At 38.9% G+C, this 22,470-nt stretch overlaps 1 protein-coding gene across 2 annotated transcripts in view; it reads left to right on the top strand.

Moving 5' to 3' along the window:
• The window catches only part of SATB2 (SATB homeobox 2), a 131,445-nt gene that overhangs the window by 5,276 nt on the left and 103,699 nt on the right, over positions 1 to 22,470 (top strand). For both annotated transcript variants that reach the window (XM_054636526.2, XM_077181222.1), the window contains exon 3: positions 18,054 to 18,230. In XM_054636526.2, the coding sequence (XP_054492501.1) occupies positions 18,054 to 18,230 (177 nt within the window). The remainder of the gene's footprint in view (positions 1 to 18,053; positions 18,231 to 22,470) is intronic.

Below are 22,470 nucleotides of genomic sequence, written 5' to 3'. Positions count from 1 at the left end.
ACTTGTAATACTATTCCACTTAGAAATTGGTGAAGAAATAATTTGTTGAATAATTGTAAAAAGGAACTAGTTAATCATATAAAAAGTAGTGTATGTAGTTTTACATGCCTTTTTCGAGACTTGGGCATTAAAGCTGCTTGATTTTTAAAGGAATGTTAGAATTAGAGCTGAAATATTTTTCCTTGGGGCATTTATAGAAATGTACTTTAAGAAAACTCTTTTAAATGTTTTGGAATATATGTTTGCTTTCTAGTTGCAGCTGTATTATCCAAGAGAAATTCAGCAGCTTTTATAGTTACATTGGTGGTTCAGCCTGAATCTGGCCTATTAAGCTGTGGAAGATCTCTTCCACTTAAGAAAAATACTTTCATTTCTGAAAGCAAACTTTTAAGAGCCTGAGTTTTCATTCATTATTCTTCAGCTCATTTATAAAGGTGTTGTAGACTGGAGTGTAGAAGTGTAGGGGAATAAGAAAGGCAGGAGTAATTTTTTTCTTTTTCCTTAGCTGGTGTTCTTTAAACAGTCTCAGTCTCTTTGGATTTAGGCTGTTCATAATAAAGGTTATTCATTACTCCTTATTGATACTGAAAGCAAGAAAAAAATTATTCCTTTCTGGATACTTACCTAGGTTCTATAATACTCAATACTAAATTAGTTAAGGCAGATTTTTTTTAATAAGATAATGGTGCTGTTTAAAATTGATTTTTTTTTCTCCTGGCAATACTCTTACAATAAATCAACATAGCTAATTTCCAGATATTTTCCTTCTGCTCTTTTTCAAGTTTGATCTTTAAGAACCTGTTACGATCAAGTGATCTTTTCCTGAATGCAGATCACACCTGTTTCAGGTATTTTTGGAAGTCTGTATCTTTGCAGTGATTACTGTGGTCTTAGTAATTTTTTCACTGGAGTTGTGAAATGCATCTGTAGACATTTGTGGATGGGCTTACTTTAAATTTACTGGCAAATTAGTATAAAAATTATTTGAAGTAAATACTGATAGGGACTCTCCTGCTATCGTGCCTAGAGTCTGACAAAAAGGAAACTATTGAAAGTCATAGTGAAGTGACATCCAGGGCTTCAGTTGCCAGTGTTTCTGTTTATTCTTATTTCTTGGGCTTTAACAAGTGCTAATACTTACTGAATGTGAATTGTATTTAGGACAAAAATGGAAATACTTTACCGAAAACTAGAGACCATTTTGGGTTTTTTTGGTTTATTTTTAATTCCATAATGTGTATCTGAAGATTTTGAAAGCAACGCCAAATGCTAGCAATTCTTTTTCTCATCTCATTTTGGGCCTTAGATATGTAAATGCTGAAATTCCTTCCTATTTGTCAAGTGGCTTTTTGTTGTAATAATATCAGTTTCTGAAGTTAATCGTGAGAACAGAGCAATAAGCTCTCAACTATCTGCAGCTATGATGAGTGTGATGACCTTTGGTAACCAGTTTTATAATCGTACTGTTTGCTGCAATTATTTTTCTAGTGACTTCCCTGAGAAATAGAGAAATATAATGCTATTGGTGTTTCTAGCTTTCTCACTAGTTTTATGAGTGAAAAAGTGTTTTAAAATAAGCTTGTGTAATGCAGATAGAAAATCAATTGTTCTCATGCGAAATTTTGCATTATGACTTTCCTAGTTTTTTATTCCTAACATGAATGTCCTTAATTCAGAGGGCTATTACAGCAGCTATAATAATCTAGTGAAGGTCACTAAAAAGATAAACGAGGTCTTAAAGGTTGTGTTTAATAGGGGATTTAAAAGTTTTGGTACTGTTTACAATGTTGTCAGCGTCAGCCCAATGTATTAGAGTCCAGTTTTGGTTTGCCTGACTAACCCAGTGCTTCTGAAATATTTCAACAGTTATCTGACCAGTCTGTTTTAAAACCTGTATGTAATAAAACACAAGTGCTCAGATTTTAAGGAGAGTAAGGTTCCTTGGAAAAAAAGACTAATATCGCTTTAAAAAACATATGAAGCCTGGGAGAGAGTTTAGAGCAAGCAAGAGCACTATGGTGTTGACAGCTTTATATCCCTGTTGGGTAACATTCACTTACTAGGATTGGCGTCTCCTCTCAGTTAGTAATTCACTCCATAAGGATTAAAAAAAAGAGGGATGATTAATGACTAGGAAACTTATATTTACAGAATTGTTGATTGCAGTTCGTGAACCTGTTTGTGTAAGAGTGGATGTACATATATATATATGTGTGTTGATTTGAAGAGTGTAGAAAATAAGCATCAAAAGCTTCTGAAAGCAGCTTAAAATGCCAGTATGCAGTGAGCTGTTCTGAAGTTTGATTTTGCTGAAAAAGAGGCATAGAACCAAATGGTAGCCAAGGGAGCATGTTCAAATTTGAAACAGGAAATGATGGCAAAACATTTTTTGTTTAGATTAGTTTGATGCAGTCTGATAATATGTTCATATTCATTTAACTGTTAAAAACTGTGATTCAATTTACAAAATATTAATGGAGGGAAAAGCTTTTGGGCAATTCAAACCAAAGTGTATGATCAGGATGTTAATCAGTAGCTGTACTTAGGGAGCTTGTATGAAGTCAGATGTAACAGAAATGTGGATGCAGTGACTCTTCGGAGCGCTGCTGCTGATTGCTGTGAGCCCCCTGAAGTTCAGTGTATCGTGGTCGTGTCTGCCTAAGTGTAGTTAAAAATCAGTTTTAATATATCTCTGGGGTGACAGAAACACAGGCTGATGGTTAAAGAGCTGTTTGTCAAAGTCCCTTCTATATATTTCTGTAAAAATATGATAGGGTTTGTACTACCTTTTATATCTTTACAAGCATGTACTTGACTGGAGCAAAAATTCACTTCTGTGCAAACGGAGGAATACAGCCTGATCAAATTTGCTCCTCTGTTCTAAATGGTTAGTTAACATGGCATCCTGAGCGCAGTAAGGAAGTGTGTTTCACTTGTCCTTAGGAATTGAGCAAAGTGAAAGGTTTAAGTTTTCGATTCCTGCCCAGATCCTAGATTAAGAATACCTTCCTGCTGCCTGAAAGAAATATGTAGCTGTTGGAAAGAATTAAGCGCGCTGAAATACAGAAGTGTGAAAGCCGGAAACCCTTGTTAGTTTCAGGAACCAGCATAGATGTATTTTTATGTTTTACGTTTATATTTTATGTTTTATCTGTAGCTGCATAGTTGGAAAATGTTTCTTTTAATTTTATATGATTCAGTAGGGATTTGGAAGAAATTTAAAATCTTGCATTTTACATGTTTCTGATATATAATGAGGAAGAAACCTCTAACAGGAACAGTAAGAAAAGCAAGACAGTGATTTTTTTTTCGGGACTGATTGTTAAAAATGAGTTTCTGGTATTTTTGCTGATCTTCACCCCTCTCTCCCTTTTCCAGTCAGGCTATATCATGTAAATAGAACAAACAGAGCAGTCATTCCTGAAGGGTCATGCAGTGTATCAGCTATATTTTTGCTGAGGTAGAAAAATAGTCTTTCTTTATGTGTTTTCGGTACTTGGTCTGTTATTAAAATAAAGACACAGTTGGTTGAAGTGCGTGTGCAATTGAACATACGCATTAAACAGAATATAGGGTATCCACCCATTCAATGACTTAGACATAATTTGATGTTTAGGGTAATTTTGGAATCCTTAAGTTGCATCTGCAGAAAGACACCAACAATTTTGAATTCAAGATTTAAGATTAGTGGTAGTAAGATTTTTTTTCTTTCCCCCGCAACAGTTCCTAAGTGTTTCAAGTCATCTCCGTGCTTCTTTTCCACACCCATGGCCATGTTAGTTAAATGCATGCTGTTATTCTTATCACAAACCAAAGCAAAGAAAAAGCAACCAACATAATTGAAATTATCCATATTAATTCTCTGTTTACTCCTCCCTTTTTAAGTTGGGTCCTGCTTTTTCTTGATCTCACTGGGATAGAACATAGTATATTTACTGTCAATTATTTATAGGGCAATTCTTTGGCAAACTCACCTTAACAGGAGGTTTCAGTAACTCCTCAGAACTGTTTTTTGTGCCTAAAGAAGATGGCAAAATCATATTAAAAACTAAAAAGATGCCAATGAGGTAACATATTTTCAAGAAATTAAATAGTGAATTATCTGCCACTTACAATTTAGATGAAGAGTTTGGATATCAAAGGAAGGCCAACAGTATTAACCTTTTAGTATTATGAAGAAACACTTAGAGGTAAAGCTTGCAGATTCCTTTCTCAAATATCTAGTTTTGTGGAATCCTTATATTATCTTTAAATGCTCTTCTACTGCTGAATATTTTATCTTGATTTAAAAATAGAAAAAACCTGGCATAATGTAACTGTAATCAAGTCGTCATTTCAATAGACAGCTATGTCATACCGAAACTTTCTAGTTTGTAGCACAGACTTTCAGATGGTATCACTTACTTTAGGATTCCTTTAAAAGTATTTGAGTTTAGTTTTCTTCATGGAGAGGCTAGCCTGAATATTTATTTTTGCAGTTACTTTCTATTATTGATGTTTTCTTTAGAGCTGTCTGTGTGGAATGGGGAGGAAAAGGGCCACAATGGTGGTCTGGAGCTTAAGTAAAATACTTGAACCGGTAAGATTTTTGTCGCTTGCGTTGACACAGAACATGGTAATACAATATGACAACTATGGTGCTGTAAAATGAAAAGTTTTATTGCAGTCATGTATTTATATTCACCAAACATCTGTGTGACCTGTTTAGGAAAATTCTTATTTTTGTGATTGAGCAGTCCTCAACCTGCTTTTAAATCTTATTTTTAAACTTTTCAAAATAGCTGAAAATCTGTAAAACTTGGGAAGATTTTCTTTTGAATCCCAAATTGCAAGGCATAGCTAAGTTAGGCCTTTAATTACTGCCCCTCATAATTTAGTTAAATTAGTAACTACTGCTGTGTTTTTCAGATTAAAGGCTCAGTTTTTCAAGGTATAAAGTATTACCAAGTCCCTTTGAATTGATAGGACGGGGGTTTGTTGGAGATAACCTGTGCCTGATTCATACTCTGTAACTACCAAAGGAGCGTGCTCTCCTTTTGAAGCTCACAGTGGCTTTGAAACCAGCCTGCTGTGTTGAACAAGGAGCCAGAGCCCTTTCTAGCTCTGAAAAAATCTCCTTGTGGTAATTGTTTCCTACTGTACCAAATGTCCGGGGTCAGCTGCATCAGTCCCCACGGTGGCATGTGTCACTAATGCAGATGTAAGAAATAGTCACAGTAGACAAAAGGCAGCTGAGTATTTGATGGCTTTTGAGAAATGTTTTCTAGCCTCTAGAGATACTAAAAAAAATTGCCCTCCAAGAAGCTTTGTACTTGTTGCAGAATGCTCATCAGCAGCGTCTCTGCTGCAGGGCTGAAGACAAATGAGTTTACATTGATTAGTGCTATGAAAGACACAAAATACTCTGTGCCATTTCATTTGGGGGCACTTGTTAGCCTACCTAGTTGAGGTTCTCATGGCCATTCCCAAGTGTTCACTGCTTTAATGTGTGATATGTTCACAGCCAGCAAAGCATGTTGTCCATATTGTCACTATTCTATAGTTAGGGATTTTTTTTTTAATCCAGAGTCCCTGCGCTTTGTATGAACGTACATACTGCATCTGTTGAGTATATTTTGTTCTAGTCTTCATTTGCATTGATCTGAATATTGGTAAAGGAAAAAATATTTTATATTTCCAGTGTTATTTCTTCTATTTCAGGGAACTTTAGAGAAAACATGAAACAGTATTTTCAGTTGTTTGTTTTTTTTTATTTTTAAATAAATTTGATAGCTCTGTGAGTGTCCCCTGAAGATTTACAAATATACAAGGTTTTGGCATTTGTCTATTAGCAGTTTAGAGCTGCTGACATTAAAATACTCTTAAAAAAGATGTTTGAAAGGTTTTGTTTGTTTGTTTTATTGGTTGGTTAGTGCTGCATTTTGCTTTGGGTTTTTAAAGTGTAATTCTTACTCTGATTTTTAAAGGTGTGAATGTTGATGTTGCTAGTATCTGAGGACTTACGTAAAACCTCCTTCCGGGAGGCACTTCTACTTAGAATAAAACAATGTAAATAATTTACAGATTGTTTAAAAAATGAAGTGTGAGCCCTGCATCAATGTTCTGGTAAACTGGATGCTAGGGCAGGAATACTGTGTCTGAACTCAAGATATATTTTAAATTTCTTGTTGAATGCTAAATGATTATTGGTGTTTCATGCAGTGATGTTTGGAAAAAGAAGATTGTCATTATTTGTAGAAGCTGTATGAAGGGAACAGAAAGAACTTGAAGAAAAAGGACAGGTAGCTCTAGATAAGAGTCTAAGCATATGACTTGTTTTCTAAATAGAAAATTATCTGGGTAATTATCTTGCTAGAAATGTTTAGTTATTGTGCTCTAACTGATGTCCTTGTATCAGATGAACGTGCAATATTAAACAATTTAAGCACAACTGTACCTTGTTAGTAGCAATGTCAGCAAGGTAAAGAAGGTCAGAAAAATCTTAATACCTGTCAGACACTATTTTATATGAAGCTACAGCATCTCTTGAGATAACCATATACCCTCTGTGTTTTCAGAATGCAGTAGGAATGTCTTCCACTTAAACATGCTCCCTCATTTGTTCCCCAAAGACAAACACTGAGGTGAAAAGACTCTCTATTGACAGCAGATCTTTTCAAAGATACTACACCTGGCATGAAATGTCGGGAGGGGAGTTTCTTATATCAAAAGCATGATTTGTATGGCTGCATACAACCACAAGGTTACTTAGTCTCTCTCTCAGCTGTTCCATTCTATTTGTAATGTTGAGAAGGGGCTGGATTAGTCTGTCTTTACTTGGGTATCACCAACACTTTGCTCTTGAGAAGTTGCTGACTTTTGTCAGCATTTGGACAGAAGCTTCAGATAAGTGAGGAAACTCACAAAGAAGTATTTACCATCTTGGTAATCTAAACTCACGGAGAATGTTTTGCCATAAATTTAACTGACAGGCGTATATTGGAAATGAAGCATGTTATTTTCAAAACTATAACCAGCCTATTTTTTGGAGAGTAATATAAATTCATATTTTGAGCATATTTTGGTTTATGTGCATTTCCATTATTTATATATTAAAATTAGATGTGCACAATTTCCAGCCTTATTATTTTGAATGGTTATTAAGAAATGTAGTTATAAATTATGAGTTATACAATACTTTGGAGTAAAAGGTGATTTTCATAATGTCTTTTCCCAACTTACAAATAACTTCTTTGCCATATTACAAACATGTTAGCGGAGCAACATGATAGATGTCTCTTTAAGTATCGTAGTAAAAGAAAATGACTTGTATTCTGAGGCTGTGGATAGTTTATGTTGTTTTGGACCCATTTCCCAAGCAGTGATCGAAAACAGATTACAATAACAATTATACAGTCAGAAGATGCAATATCCATTTCTGTTTTAATTGAGTGAAAGAATAATAAAAACATCATTAAGAAAAATGAGGTGGACCTGTCATACATGCTACCAATTTTTAGACTTAGAGAAAATGCAGAGTAACAGAAGTGTGAGGGTTTTTTTTAAATTTTCCTTTTTTCTTTTTTTCAAGTAGTTTGTTTCTCAAGCTAGAAATCTGGATAGTAGACTTCATATGAGCTCCTGTGAGCACGTATGCAGTAAGTAGGTGTATTGCTTGACAGTAATGCTCAAGTTAGGCATTATCTGAGTGTCTGGGTCTGGCATACTAATGAATGTATTGAGCCTTTGTGATGACATTAATATGATCACAGTGTCATTTTGACCTGCCAGCTACATGAGCTTTGAGAATGCCATAGACAGGTAGAAAGTAGTAAAAACTTCCTTCTCTTTCAGAATGAAAGCTGTGCTGCTTCATGTAAGGGGAGTGTTTTGTTTTTTTGTGCCTTCCTCAAATGTGTGGACCTGAATGCATATAAGAGTACTTGGTTTCTTAAGCCATTGCTCCCGGGGAGAGACTCTCCTATGGCCCTTCAGCTCCCTCGCCATCTCAGGATTTAGGTTAAAACCCAAAAGGCAGAAGGGCCCTGTACCAAGGGGCCATGCATCTGTGTGCCTCTTGCACAGGGACCAGACTGTAGTTGAAGGCCTGAGGTTGAGCAATCCTGGCTCTCCATTTTCTCTGACTCTTAGAGCTGTAAGCAGAAGTGTCCTTTCTGCTGTACCCTGCATGGGAAGAGAGCCTTGCTACAGTAGCCTTGGCTCTAGTCCTGTATCATACAGCTTTAGAAATCAACATTTGGAATGGCATCCAAAAGTGAAGTGGGAGCCAGTTCGGCCTTTGGAGCACAGATGTAATCTGCTTTCTTTGGCTAACACCTCTCAGTGAGCACATGCATTTGCACTAGCAGAAGTATCTAATTCTTTGGTGTAGGTCTGTGTACATAATAATGTAGTAATTCAGCTTGTTGAGCCCCAAAAGCATTGCTGACTCATCACAAGTGAATCCACACACTGAAGGTCAGCCTATAGGTAGGTCTTTTCTACCCTTGCCCCAAAAAATTCCTAACTGGATGAAGTATACTGTGCTCACCTGAGAAAGAGAATGTATATGACTTTTGTTCCTTGACCTCATGACTTGTTTGATCAAGATCTGGTAGTTATTAAACCCATTAGATTAATGTGACCTGCTGGCAGATAAATGTATATATTCCTAAAGGACTAATATTCAAACTGATAGCTGTTAAATGTGTGATCTTACGTTTGTAGAGTGGTTCCCCACCACTCTGCGGTAAGACAGTACAAGAGAAGGCCACTCAGAAGTTACCCTTAGTCCAAGGGTGGGAAAGATTGGAGTTGGAAGTAAAGGCCAAGCCCCAGAGGGCAGTTGCTGACCCATAATGGGCTGTAGGTGCAGACTGTCTGAAGACTCCGTATTGACTGGTGCAAAGGGAGGCAGAAGGGGAAGCTGGCTGCCTTCTGGAGGACAGAATGGCTTCTACGTTTTCTCATTTGTGATTCTCTCCTTCACTTATTTTCACGCTGAAGATTTGATGAAGATTTCTGTGGTCTTCTTCTACCAGAAAAATACCATCTAGTAATGATATTGCTGTAGCAATAGCCTTACCCTTGCTGAAAGTGAAGCAGGATGAAGAGCTTCATCAGTTACTATTGAGTTTGACAACATTTTTTCAGAGTGAGTTTAATGTGGCTTGTCCTCTTGCGTGTGTACTTGTAACTTTTGCCCATAGCCACTTCTGCCATATCTGTTGGCATTGTCACTTAGAAATTAGGTTTTCTAGTGCTGCCAGTATCTCTAAGATACGAGGAAAGAGGCAGTGGTTACAGTGGTTGCAGATAATTCAGTTTGTCTCTCTGTTGGAGCCTGCAAGTGGGTTTGAAGGCAGAGATATAGGTTGGCAGACATTTATCTTGTAACACGGAGAAGAGGTGATAAGATTTCTTCTTTTGCTTGCCAGGGAGTGATTCACAGAGAAATGGACATGATGGAGAAAAGAACTTGCTGGTGGTCCCAGTGGAGACCCCAAAATAGGCACGAGTGTGGTCTGCAGCACTTCTCCAGAAATAAAACCTCAAGCCAGCTATGAAGGCTTTTCTGTTGCATTCCAGGGGACTTATCCCAGTACCAGGAGACCAGTTAATAGAACCTTCATTAAAATGCTTTTGCTAGAAGATGTTTTTTTGCTTCAAAAATTACATAATATGGTGGCATCTGCTAGCACCACTGAATTTAAGGGCTTATTAGTGGTTCCAGTTTTCAGGGTTTAAAAATGTTGGTCATTAAAAATAATTTTGGGTGGAACTTGGCATAGAGAGTCTTAACCCCTTAGGCAAGTTCTGTTACATTTTTGAGAGAAAAGGAACAGAAATTAGTTCCCCAGACTAAAAACCCCTCACAAACCCTATACTTGTTTTTAAGTTAAAGAAACCAAAACCTAAAACTAACAGGAAATTAATGGCTTAAGATGATTTTTTAACAAAAAATCATCTGATTTTAGAAGTGTTCATTCCACTGATTTTGAGTGAAAGGAGTATATTTTCCATTTAATTAATATTATGAAGTATGGCTGTGGAGTATTTTTTCTTCTTTTGTAACTGGGAAACAAGTTGAAACAACTGAGCTGTTTTATTTGGGAAAAATGTAACTATAGTGTCTTCACCTTTTTCCTTTCCATTGGAATAGTTAGACTTCATTATTTTAAGTGTTCTTTTCCAACCTAACTGATTCTATGGTTCTGTTCCATGGATTGGAAGGCTTGTGTGATTCTGGTGGGCAGCACGGTGCTGGTATCCCCAGGATTCCTGCATGCTGGGGGTGCTGCTGCACAGGGGGGCTGAACTTTCTGCTGGAGGAACCTAGACAGCTGTTTGTGCTGCCTTCTCACTCAGGCTCCCTCAAAGCAGTATTTTGAGCTCTGGGTTATCATTGCTCTCAGTTTTGCTTGTTTAATTGGAGAGGTGGGAGTGCTTTATTCTCCTGTTTAATTGCTCTTGCCTCCCGGCTGCCCCGTGCGTGGCTGCCCCTGGGCTAACAGGGTGGCACTAAGCCCCAGTGGGGCTGCTCCCGCTCCCACTCAGTGAACTCAACAGGTGTGACAGATTCAAACTTAGGGTTGAGTTAGTGCAGCTGGTTTAGCAAAGAGGATTTGTTACCAGAAACAGCTGATTCTCTTTGACTAAGAAAGGTCTCATCTCCTGCGAGCAGCACTTCTATCCCAGACACGCCGCAGGAGAGGCTGTGCCAGAGGTAAATGCTTGGTGTTTTTCTATTTCTCATTTCTTGTTTGTCGCAGCACATGCTCTAAATGTGGCTTTTCTTTTTTACCATTTTTTTAGAAATTCAAGCATTATCGAATCAAGTTAAGAGTTTCATAATATGTTTCTGTGGTGGGATAGTGGCCTGAAATATTTTGTGTTAAATAGTAAGGCTGTTATTTCAGCTAGGAGAAGGATTCTTTGGGTAGTTAAGCTGTCAGAAGCAGAGGACATCTGCAGAGACGGTAGTGACTTATTTATAAGACTTCCTGAGATCTGGGATAGCTGCGATGGCTGGGAGACTGAAGCCACAGAAAGGACTGGAAGCTGAAGAAAGATGTAAATAATACCTTGTGGTTTGCATTTGCCATTGGCTAAAATATAAAATGTAGAAATGCATTTCCTGCCTACAGATTTATTGAATATGTAAAGCCAGAAAAAATAGCCGAGGAGGAGTAGAAAGATATTGTCCTTAGTTTTACTTCCTCTGGCCCTCCTAAGAAGAAAAATTCTACAGTGTAACGTTATTTAACATGATTTTGTTTCTTTGGCAAACACTGTATTAAAATCATCTGTGGACTGAGCTCTTCTTTACTAAATTGCATCCTGGAACAAATTATTTGCAGCGGGCTTATAAAGCCATGAAGAGTAGGAGTTTAACAGCATCACATTACTGCTTATATGCAAAATCAGATATCTCGCATTTTGTCTAGAACACACTGGAGAGCAGAGGATTAGCATAAAGTAGGGTCTTTGGTTTTAAACAAAACCTTTTGCTGTAATGAGGTGCTTGATGCTGCACAGGATTGTACAGTTGCAGAGGTATGAGTACAGTCTCCTGTATTTGACACAGCGATTTCCCGCTGGCCGCCTGTCAGAGTGTGCACACAGCTTTCTTCACGTGGTTCCGAGCGGTTAGTGACAAACAACTGCAGAGTCGTTCCTTCAGTCCCTATTAAAAAAGATTTACAGTGAAAGAATTCTCAGGTTCATAATAAGACTGTTGTAAGCTGGTGTTTGATAAGTAAAAGGCTGAAACACAGTCCATTTACCCAAACCAAGCATTTATTGTAAATAAGTTAAGTGCCATCAACTTATATTCTGTCTGATTTAATTGTATTCATAATTCATGGTGTAACTTGAAAGTGAGCCTTAATGGACATCCTAATGTTTGCTGAAATAAGGGAGCTCTGTCTCTTCCACCTTATCACAGAATTGCACTGCTATAGGCTGAACCTGGGATCTGCTTCAAGCCAGATCCTTCTTGAGCGTGAACAGTTGTGTATGTGTGGCCTTGTGGAAACGGTTTGATTGTGTTTGTTTAGCCTGTCCTTGTATCTCCTGCATCTGCAGCCCTCAGCTGGACTCTGCAGGATTTTCTGGAGAAGATCTCACATCACCATCAACTGCAGATCTATGCTGTGATCTAAACAGAAGTGGTGTTGAGACAAAAAAACCACTTTTTTTTTTTCCAAATACTGTTTGGTGTCTTTCCTCTTGAAAAAGCCCCAGCCAACTGGACAAAATACCCCACATTTTGGAGTGCAGTTAATTTTTCTAATTATGAATTTATCTTCTATTGTTACATGTGATCTTAAAGGTCTTTTCCAACTGAAATGATTCTTTGATTTTACGTTTGCTCAACTAGTAAAGTCTTTAGTAGAAATCTACTGATTTATTAATATACTAACCAGGTTTTAATTTCTGATCACTTCAGGATTTGCAGTTTACACTGTTTTGAAGAAGTGGCACACTGAGGCTTTAAAGCTTCCCTTTTTCTTTTTTTTAAATGAATTTAGTAGTGGGGTTAAGTTTTTGAAAAAGGAAATTATGGATTTGTGTACGCTTCAGGATGCAGGATGGCATCTTTGCTGCAGAAATTCAGGTATTTCTGCATAATGCAAGCGGTCAAACTGAATTGGCTTCTGCCTTTGCAATTAGAGCTGCAGGATGTGAAAAAGAACTGGCAAACCTCTCCTGTGCCGATTTCTGCCTTTTAAAGCATTTTTCTCAGTTTAGCTTCTTTTTCAAATTTGTTTAGAAGAAAGGGAAAGACAGTTAAAATACCAAATCTGGATATGTAAGGTCAGTTCTACTGCAGTGCAGAGAGAAATAAATAAATGGACTGCTTTCCCCATGACTGCCTTTGCTGGATAGAGGTCTCTCTCTAAAGAAAAAACAGAAGCAGATTAGGTTTAGGAAATGTTTGTAGTTTGATTGCTTCCTGTGGTTACTGCCAGTTATGGAAGCATGCTTTATTGTTAACTGTACGGAATCTTCATCTAGATCATTTTCTCAAGACAATCCATGCTTTGCTAATTGGGCTTCTTAGTTTCCCTTGTAGAGTAAGGGTCTCATCTTAGAAGTCCAACCAAAGTTACTTGTACTTCAATGGTTTTTAGGTGTGTGTGGAAATAAGCATTTCTGGATTCTGCTCTTGCTATTACCTAGATTTATTTTTTTCTCTGATGGAAAGGCCAGCTTAGAGAATGGCCTACGTTGCAGTCTCGGCTAGGCAAAATGTTTTCTACATAAAGTAATGAAGAATTTTCAGTAGTTTATGAATTTTCAAGTAGATGTCCTGGTTTCTGAACTCCAAACCATAGAGATTTGCTTTGTCTTTGAGGGAGATTACTCTGCATGTGTGTCTGTTCTGTTTTAAACAAAACAAAAAAATTGCGAACAAACAAAACCTAAAAACCCAAAGCATAACAGCAACAACAAAAACTTTATTTTCCACTTTCTTCACTTGATAAAAATCTCTCCACTGTAGAATGATTTCCTTTGGGTTTGACACCACCATTTGATCTCAGTTTTTAATAATTTTGGTGGGTTTCACTCCCAGAAGAAAACATGCTTGTGCTGTGAAGTATTCCCACTAGAAATCTGGGAAGTCTTAAAACCTCATGTTACTCAGGGCAAAGAACTGGCTTTTTTATTAATTCCCTGCTAGACAATCCCTGTACAGTAAATCTTTCCATAACACCATGCTGTTGAAATTAATCAACTTGATGTTTGGAAATTGTTCAAATTAGATAAAATTAAATAACACCTAGATGGGACTCAAAACTTGTCCTGATGGAAAGAGATTTTAATCTAAAAAGACATGAATTTTATTGCTGCTTTTTCTTTCTAGTTGATCTTCATTTTATACTTATTAGGATGCACAAGCACTGCTCCCTATTTAATGGCTGGAGAGGTGGGTGGCTGTTAGAGCTCTCAGATTTCTGCTCTGCCTCTGATGCTGCTGTGCAAGCAGACCATGCATAAAAGTTAAGTGCCAGTAGTATCACATCTATTACTTAAGAAAGCATGTGCTGGACCAAGTATTATTTGTAAATAAACAAAAGAAACAGTGCAGGAATTTTTAATACCTGCTTTCTTCTCTTCCTTCTAGTTTGTCATTAGAAATCTGCAGCATTTACTTGGAAGTCTTAGAGCTGAAAATGTTTTCCAGGGAGCTATATGATTGCAGGTTGATAATACTTTTAACTGGCTCTAAGTCCTTTTTTGTAAATATGAATGCTGGATGCAGCAGACTATCTCGGATTTTCACTTCTCTAATGAAATATCTGTTTCTGTTTCCTTAATTTTTAAAGAATCGATTACTCCCCAGTGAAATAAAACTGTAGATTAAAATGGGCAAGGAGGAGAAAATGCGCATTTGGTCTCTTTGATACATATTTAATTTCTTCTTAATTTCTCTGGCCGTTAGAAGAATCTTTGCAAAAAGTGCAAGTGTGTTTACAGAGACTCTCTGTGCATTGAAGCTTTTCCATGAAAGCAACAGCAGAGCTTAAATCTCATCTCTGATTTGCTTTAAATGTGTATGTTATAGAGAGGTAATGATTGCTGCTAACCATTCTCTTCTTCTGGGTAATGTTGGGAACAGTTTTTCACTGCTCTCTTTCGTTGGTTAGATGGAATTCTTGCTGTGTATGGATGTCCTTATAAAAGCCTTTCTGTAGCTCTTGGTTTATGCTCCCCTGACATTTTATGCTGATGCCATCTATATGGGGTCAGAGCTCTGTGGGAAGCACGAAAGAGCTGTTCATGATTCAGCTACGTTAATCAAAATCCAGGAGTAAAAGCCTGTAGTGTGATTTGCGACTGCTGGTAATGTTTTGTGTGCATACTAGCATTGTGTTTGTCCTTGAAGGAAACAAACTCCTTCCTTTTTAGCCCTCGGAAAAGTGCTTGTTTTGTCCCTGTGTGAAAAGCAGTGCGGTGTGTCATGTAGCACGGGCTGTGCGGCATCGCTGCCTGCAGCCTCTCTGGAGCTGGGGGAGCGGGTGCGCGCCAGTTCAGTGCCGGGGCCCAGCCTGCTCAGTGTGTGTGTGCACAGGCGAGGGAGGGTGACAGCGATTCTGGCTGATCCCTCCTCAGGGAAAGAGCTCAGGAGCTCCAGGATTTATGAGTAAGGCTGGCTTGTGCTGCAGTAGCACCGCATGTGAGACTGTTATGGATGCTTGGTCTCCAGCTCTCTGAGTACTGCTCCAAGTTCTTCAGCTGGAATGACAGTGAGTAGTGACTAACTTGTATTGCTCTCTAAGGGCCCTGTAGCGAACTGGAGGTGTAATATATTCGTGTAGGAGCAAGCCATGGTGTATATCTGCATGTAAAGAGCATGTTGGCATCTGCAGAAGTTTTTCCTTTGATTCCAACTGAAAGTACTGAAAGTATATTTATTTTCAGATAACATTAAGAAACAGAGAAGTTTGAGGTAGTGAGTTTGTTGGAGATACAACAGTTTAACTCTCTCATGCGAAATAGAGAGCAAAGCAGTTGAAACTTCCTTGGAGTGAGATTGGCTTGGAAATAAGTTTGATTACTGTTGCTTTTTATTTTATTTTTAAAATCAGTATTAAGATTCCAGGTGCTATAGTGAGAGGCATGAGAATAAGTCAGTGTCAGATCACATCAGACAGATGTGGTAACCTGCCCTTTGCTCTCTGTTTTGAAGGTACTAATAGCAGTTTATCATCAGTTACTCTGGGTCACTGAGTTCAGAGATGTTTTGCCAAAAGCTGTTTCTTTAGCAGGGTTCCTGCAGGCATGGGCAGCAGGAAGGGGCAGAAAAGTCATCATGGTCAGGAGTTGTGTGGGGTCCTCTGTGCTATCCATAAAGTGATATAATGTATGGCATCCATTCTAGCCTTTGAGATCCTGTTTGTACTCAGACAGTAAAGGATGAGTGCAGAGAATAGGTGCTACTCCTGTGCTGAAAAGGAGAGACTGTTGTATGACAAGGAAAGCTTCCAGCAGGAGCATAAAAGACAGTGTGACATTCCTCTCATCAGTTTGCTTCACCACCTTTTCTGTCTTGCCAAAATGTAATTTACACAACTGATATTACAGCCTCAGCATTTGGCCAATTATCTTAATCTTTTGCTAAGACATTAATAGCCCCATCAAAAGTGCTGTGACAGCCTGTATGTTCGACAGGACTGGAAGTTTGTCACTTAAAGAGACTTATTTTTGTTTTAACTAGTTAAATGGTGTATGGACAAATAGAATTCAAATTTTAACCTTTGATAGGAAAAGAAATTTTGTCACTTATTTCAGAGGAACATGATTACCCATGTGCCGTCTCTTCAGGAAAGCACCTAGAGATTTTTTTTTTCACTGAGTTTTTTTTTTTTTAGCACTATGTGTTAGAATTTGGCTACTTGAACTTGCAAAATGCATCAATTTAACCCAGAATCAAGCAGTGAAGAGGGAGCAGTATCAATGTGATGCTGTAACCTTCTTTCATGTTACTTTGAGATGTGTTTTAAAACAAAGAACCGAAACACGTCAAGTGGATATTGTAGTGTGTAGCTTCTGCAGTTAGGATGCCAAATTGAGAGCCAGTCTGTGCTAGATAAGTCACTAACAGAGAATTATGTATCTAAAATATTTTTTAAAGTAGATCTAGTTTCTCAAAATTCAAGATAAGGAGTATTTAAGTTCCTTAGCAGATACTAATATGACTGTATTTATTCCAGGACAGGGTGACTCCTCTGAAGGGATACATAGGTATTGGTTTGTAGATATTAGGTTTTGAAGCTACTGGCCATAGCTCAAAAATATTTAATAGACTTCATGAAGGAAAACTGAAATGTGGCTCTTTCTTCTTTCTCCCTTAAAGAAGTGTCTGGTCCAGGAATACAGTGATTTATGTCTGAAATTCACAAATACACTCAGATATTTTTTGTAGTTATTGTCTACTGGAAATGATTATATTTCATTCTGAAGAACAGGATTTAGAGTGAACTTGCTGGTAACATTGAGCCTTAGATGGCACATTTGGGAAACTGCTTCAGGCTGAGATTGTTCTCTGCGCCGATATGTTCTAGTTTACCTAGGGACTAACAAGTGATATGTAACCAGTTAAAAAATGTCTGTGACTGGAGGTAGACTGGCCTGTAGCAGGTGGTGGAAATGGCTGTGCAGTGCTGAAGGTTTTCAGTCTGTTCCCTCTTCCTTTTGGGAATGTGCTGTGGGGCTGTTCCCTGCAGATTGGCACGTTTCTCTACTGCCTGCAGTATTGAATCCCTTAAAGTTCATGCCTCACAATTTATCTAATGCCATAGATAACTTGATCCTGTAACCACAAAAGTAGATTTGCAATAAAACACAACAAAATTGAATCCAGACCACCCCCTGAGTTTTTCACTTCTGTGGTTCCTCCTTATCCTTGATTCTTTTTCCAAAAGAGTTGTTCTCACACTCCTCATGGATGCAGTGGAAAGGCAGCCGTGGGTCTCTCTGGGTCTGAGTGACCATCAGATGCCAACACAAGATTATAATTTTCAACAAAATCAGTTCAAAAGTATTTTCCTTGTACAGTGAGAATGTACCATGTGCCATGGTCTGAAAATGCACAAATATCCCAGGGTCCCCCAAGGGGACCAGCCTCTGCTGACTTCTCCATACATTCACTGTGTAGAGAGAAGGAGAAATGACATTTGTGGGTCAGGCTTTTATATGGTTGAATGTGGAGAAATGACTTGAAAGAAATAGGTGCATTCATGGAACTGTAGAAGACTTCTGCAATGTTGAAAAAGTCTTATTAGGAAGTCTTTTTCATCTTTGTGCTGGCTATGATTCTGTTCCTGAACTGTATTCTCTAGAGGTTTTAGTGTGGTTTTTAAATGAGTCAAGTGATGAGACTTTAGTATTTTCCTTGGAAAGCAAACAAAAGTTATCCCACAAAGAAGAAAGGCAGATTTTCACTTACGATGAGTTTTCTAGGAGGTGTGTTAATTTACAAGTTTAATTAGACATGTATGACACAGTTCATGTTCCTCTTATTGATGCTTTGTTGGTTTTTTTTTTGGTGTTTTTTTTCCATGTAGGTTTGATGATTCCAGTCTTTTGTGTGGTGGAGCAGTCAGACGCCTCTCTTGAATACGATAATCGAGAAGAGCATGCTGAGTTCGTTCTGGTTCGCAAAGATGTGCTCTTTAGCCAGCTGGTGGAGACAGCGCTCCTGGCTCTGGGGTATTCCCACAGTTCTGCAGCTCAGGCACAAGGTATTCAATAGTTTTTCCCCACTTCTCTGCACTGCAGAAGACAGCACCTGGGGTTGTTTGATGTAAGGAAAAAGTAAGAAAATTGGTAGCAAATCTTGGAAGTGTTTATATCAGTTGTGTTAATTGCTTAATCCTAAACTAGGTGAATAACAAGCCTGACATTTTTAGCCTGTCTAGAAAGCATTAGCTAGATCTTGCTGAAGTGTGAAATCTGTTGATAATGATCAGTCAGGATATTCATGACACACTTGTTCTGCACCACAAGGCAGGTTGCTGCTTCGAGGAAGTCAGCACAGAAGATAGAACCTTTAGGTGTACAGCCGGATGGTATCCAGTATTCCTCTTTGTATCAGGGCAGTTTTGAACGGCATATTGTAGTCTCTAATTTTTTTAAATTATGCATTGTAGATAATGGTTTCGTATATATGCATGCTGTCTTTATGGCAAATAATTGTAGGACTAAATGTGCAGGCTGATTTTTGTTTTCACTTACCTACTATATTGCTGCAAAACCCTTTGTAAAGCACTGTAGTCCCTTCCACTCTAGTTATTCTCTGTTAGCAGCAAAATCTTAAAATAAACAAAGCTTTCCTCTCTCTGCCCAAAATATAAGCTTAAAAAAACCCAAACCTAAAATCATAATGTTGAGGGAGATGGGCAGGAGGTGGTGGGTTGGGAAAAATCTTCCCAGAATGAACTTCAAATTTCAAGAGAATTTTTAATACTAAAACAAGTTATTTCAGTGCTTATTCTTTTTGATGAGAAGCCTGTAAGTTTGTTTTCTCTCCATATCACCAATAAAACCTGTGCACATTTAGAGTAGTTTAAAAGCAATTTGCCTGAGGATTTGAATTCTGTCTGGTGATATGAGTTACTTTGTATAGTTAGGCATTTGAACATGGGAACAGAAGGAGCAATGGTGGTGTTGAATCCAGGAGTTCCAGGCAGTGGTTAATCACATGGGCTGCTTGTGCAAACTTCTGTCCAAGCAGGGTGATAATGATTCATTTCCTCTGTCAGACTCTGCTCTGTGAGAGAGGCTCAGATTCTTCATATAGGCAGAGTTTATGTACATGTGTTTATTTACACAATATGGTAGTAAAAGCCCTGCAAGAAGGTAGTTGTTTTGTTTTCAATGCAAAATGCTTTGTGTCATCTTAGGGACTCTTTTTTCCTGAATATAGAAGGTCAGCATATCCCACTGTTTCCATCCTGGTGAGCCAGCTTTCTGTTTGACAGCACTATCCATCTCAGTTAACACAGTTGCTCATCGTGTTGCGAGCTAACATGTGGAACATGCTGCATTAGGTGGCCAAGATTTGATTCTTGGCACTTGCGAAGGGGAACGGGCTTTGCAGAAAACCTGCTCCAAGGGGGCATGTCATCCAGTGCAGTGACCCACACAGGCTGAGCATCTCACTTGGGGGAACCTTGCTTTTGTGGCATTGCTCTGTTGTGGGAATAGAGGGAAGGAGACAGATTGACTCATGAAGGAAATTAGTCACTGTGCAGGGAGGAAATGGCCACTGCGTTTTTGAGCTTTAACAGTGAGCAGGTTCAGATACTGATCTGTCGCTTGATGTGCTGCTCCAGTAACTCCACTAGAAAATAGAAGTTGAATCTCTAATTATTGCCATTAGTCTAAAAGAAAATACTAAGGTATTTTCATCTTTAAGGCAGCTATTACATTCCTCTAACATCTCATGGTACTATATTGAGAATGACAGAAAATACCTTAAACATCCATCAGCTAACAAATCTCTTGGTCAGGTTATTTACCTTCCCACTGAAGGGCCAGTCCATCAATATCTTTTAGACATCTTCAACAATTACTGCAGGCCATGCTGATCTTAAGGAATGAAGCTGAAGTATGCAGCATGTTCTGCAGTATCTTGCCTCTGTGCTAACTGTCTGTAAGCTGAGGGGTGAGGTACAGATGGCGACAGCCAATAGATTTCTGAGATTGTTTTGTTTAATGTAAAAATTTATAGAATGTAGGGCCCTAATTTGTTAACTAGAGTTGACAGAAGCGTGCTACTAAATTGCTATTATAACAATTTATTTGGGAACACAACTTTCTGATATTAAAAAGGTAGGAAAAATAAAGCTATTTACTTCATTCATTTTGGTTGTAGGACAAGTCTGCTTCTGTTCTAGTTCTTGGAATTGATTTCCATTAGCAAAACATAGTAATAAACGGTTACTTAGTTCTTTTTTATGATCAACTGAATTACAGGATCTGCAAGAGAGGTTGAAGGTCCTCGGGTGCATTTTTTTCAAAATGCTCTGAGCATCATGCTCTGCAAAACAGTGACATGCGTAGGTGTCCCCATGTCCTCCAGGGACAAAGTAAATGAGTTTGTCAAAGCTTTGGTATTGTAAAAGCTGTCTAAGCTGTAACTTAGTATGTAACAATTGTCACCTTTTGAGTTGTGAAAGTGCTTTATTTCTGCCCCATGACACTGAGGAGAACGGCAATTTCACTTCATCCTGCAAGAAGCATCTTGCCTTTGCCTGTTCTTTTTAGAACAGGGTCTTCTGTGGCAGATTGAAGAGCTGGTTGGAGGGGAAAGAAGAGCTGTGTCAGAGGACAGAATTGCTGTAGGATTTCACTCCACCTTTGCTGCAGTTCCCCATGGCAGCCCTGCAGAGCTGCTCTGGCTGGAGTTGGTGCGTGCCTTGTGTGCAGGCCCCTGCCTCGCCCTTCCCAGCTGTACAGCAGCACAGCAGAGCCTGGCTGGCAGAAAGGAAACATGGCACAGAGTGGTAGGTGGTATGTGCCTCCCCGAGGGGCCCTGCTTTTGGGCTGCAGCCTGGAGCTGCAAAGCTCCCTAGGAGTGATGCTGTGTCTGAATATTTGAGCTGTAACACACCCACAGTGGTCACCTGGCCTGAGCCTCATGTACTGGCTTGTGGTCACTTGGCTTATTATGGATCATTTTTATTCCTGGCTGCTTGGTAAATTGATAAGTCTTAGCACAAACAGTGTTGGGACAAAAATAGATCAGGTGGTATACATGAAGGTGGTCCCATGCCTCCCTGGAAGAAGCTCTTTATTCCCACACAGTTTGGGCAGAACACATTTATTCCACAAACAGCTGGTTGTGATTTTTCTGTTGATGGTGGTGGGAGAAGAGACTTTTCCAGTGAGTGCTGCCCTCGTGAAACTTCCCTTTTCTGACAGGAGCTGTGAAATGTCTTCTGGAACAGCATGGGAATTCGTTAACAGCTTGGCACTGGGGTGTGAAAGTTGGTGGTGTAAATGGCAACAAAAGTTTAATAAACATTTATGTATTTTTCTTTCATCACTTGAGTCTACACCTGACAATAGGGAACCTGCTACATGTGCTTTTTAGAGAGGGAGTCGTGCTTTAAAGGGACACCTGTTCTATGTGTAGTTTAATAAAGTTTACGTGCCCTGATGAAATCTTTTTCTTGTGAGTGCGGTATTCTAACGGGGCTATGCAAGAGAAGGGAGCTGGTAGGAGGTACATAGATTATGCAGTGCTGAGTGCTGGGGCCAAAGTATGAAAGTAGCTGCAATCTGGTATACCCTGCCTGCTCTCCTGTGGCTTTGAGACCTGCTGTGAAAGCTGATTCCCTCCTCTGTGGGGTGGAAGAACAGTGTTAGTTTGATGCTTTTAGTATCTACTTTCTTAGAATCTGTGGGAAAAAGAAAATAGTGTGATTTCCTGTGGATTCACGTTTTTCCTTTTGACCAGTTCCTTGTTAGCTGTTCTGAGTGTATACATGGAACTGATGAGCATTGTCTGCAGAAGTTAGCAGAGCTGAATGGGCCATTGAGATGGAGTTTGCCTTCTCTTCTCAGGTACTGGAGCTGGGTGTGTTGGCAGGGCAGTGTGGAGTGCCTGCCCTGGCTGTTCTCTGTGGGCAGCTTTAGCCAGGCAGTGGCAGGATGGTTGCTTGGGTTAGTTACTGTGTGTGCCCATGGCAAGGAAAGGGGTGCACAGAAGAGTGAAATGGTGCTCAGATGTCAAGTTGAAGAGGAAGAGGAATGAGAAAATAGCGGAGAGAAATTATTACAGAGCAAGAGATCCTTCCCATCCCTGTCGCTGTAGAGATTGTCAAGCTCTGGTTCTTAAGCAATGCATTACCTTGAGCAGAGCCATTGCAAGAGGCAGTGCCTTGCATTTATGCCTCAGAGACCTCTCTTGTGCCCAGTTTCTTCTAATGCTGTCTATACACTGGAGAGGGAGGAAGATTTGTGCTTGCATAGAGC

This window comes from Agelaius phoeniceus, chromosome 7, assembly GCF_051311805.1.
Source record: "Agelaius phoeniceus isolate bAgePho1 chromosome 7, bAgePho1.hap1, whole genome shotgun sequence".
NCBI lineage: Eukaryota > Metazoa > Chordata > Aves > Passeriformes > Icteridae > Agelaius > Agelaius phoeniceus.
This window is presented reverse-complemented; position numbering and strand designations above follow the sequence as displayed.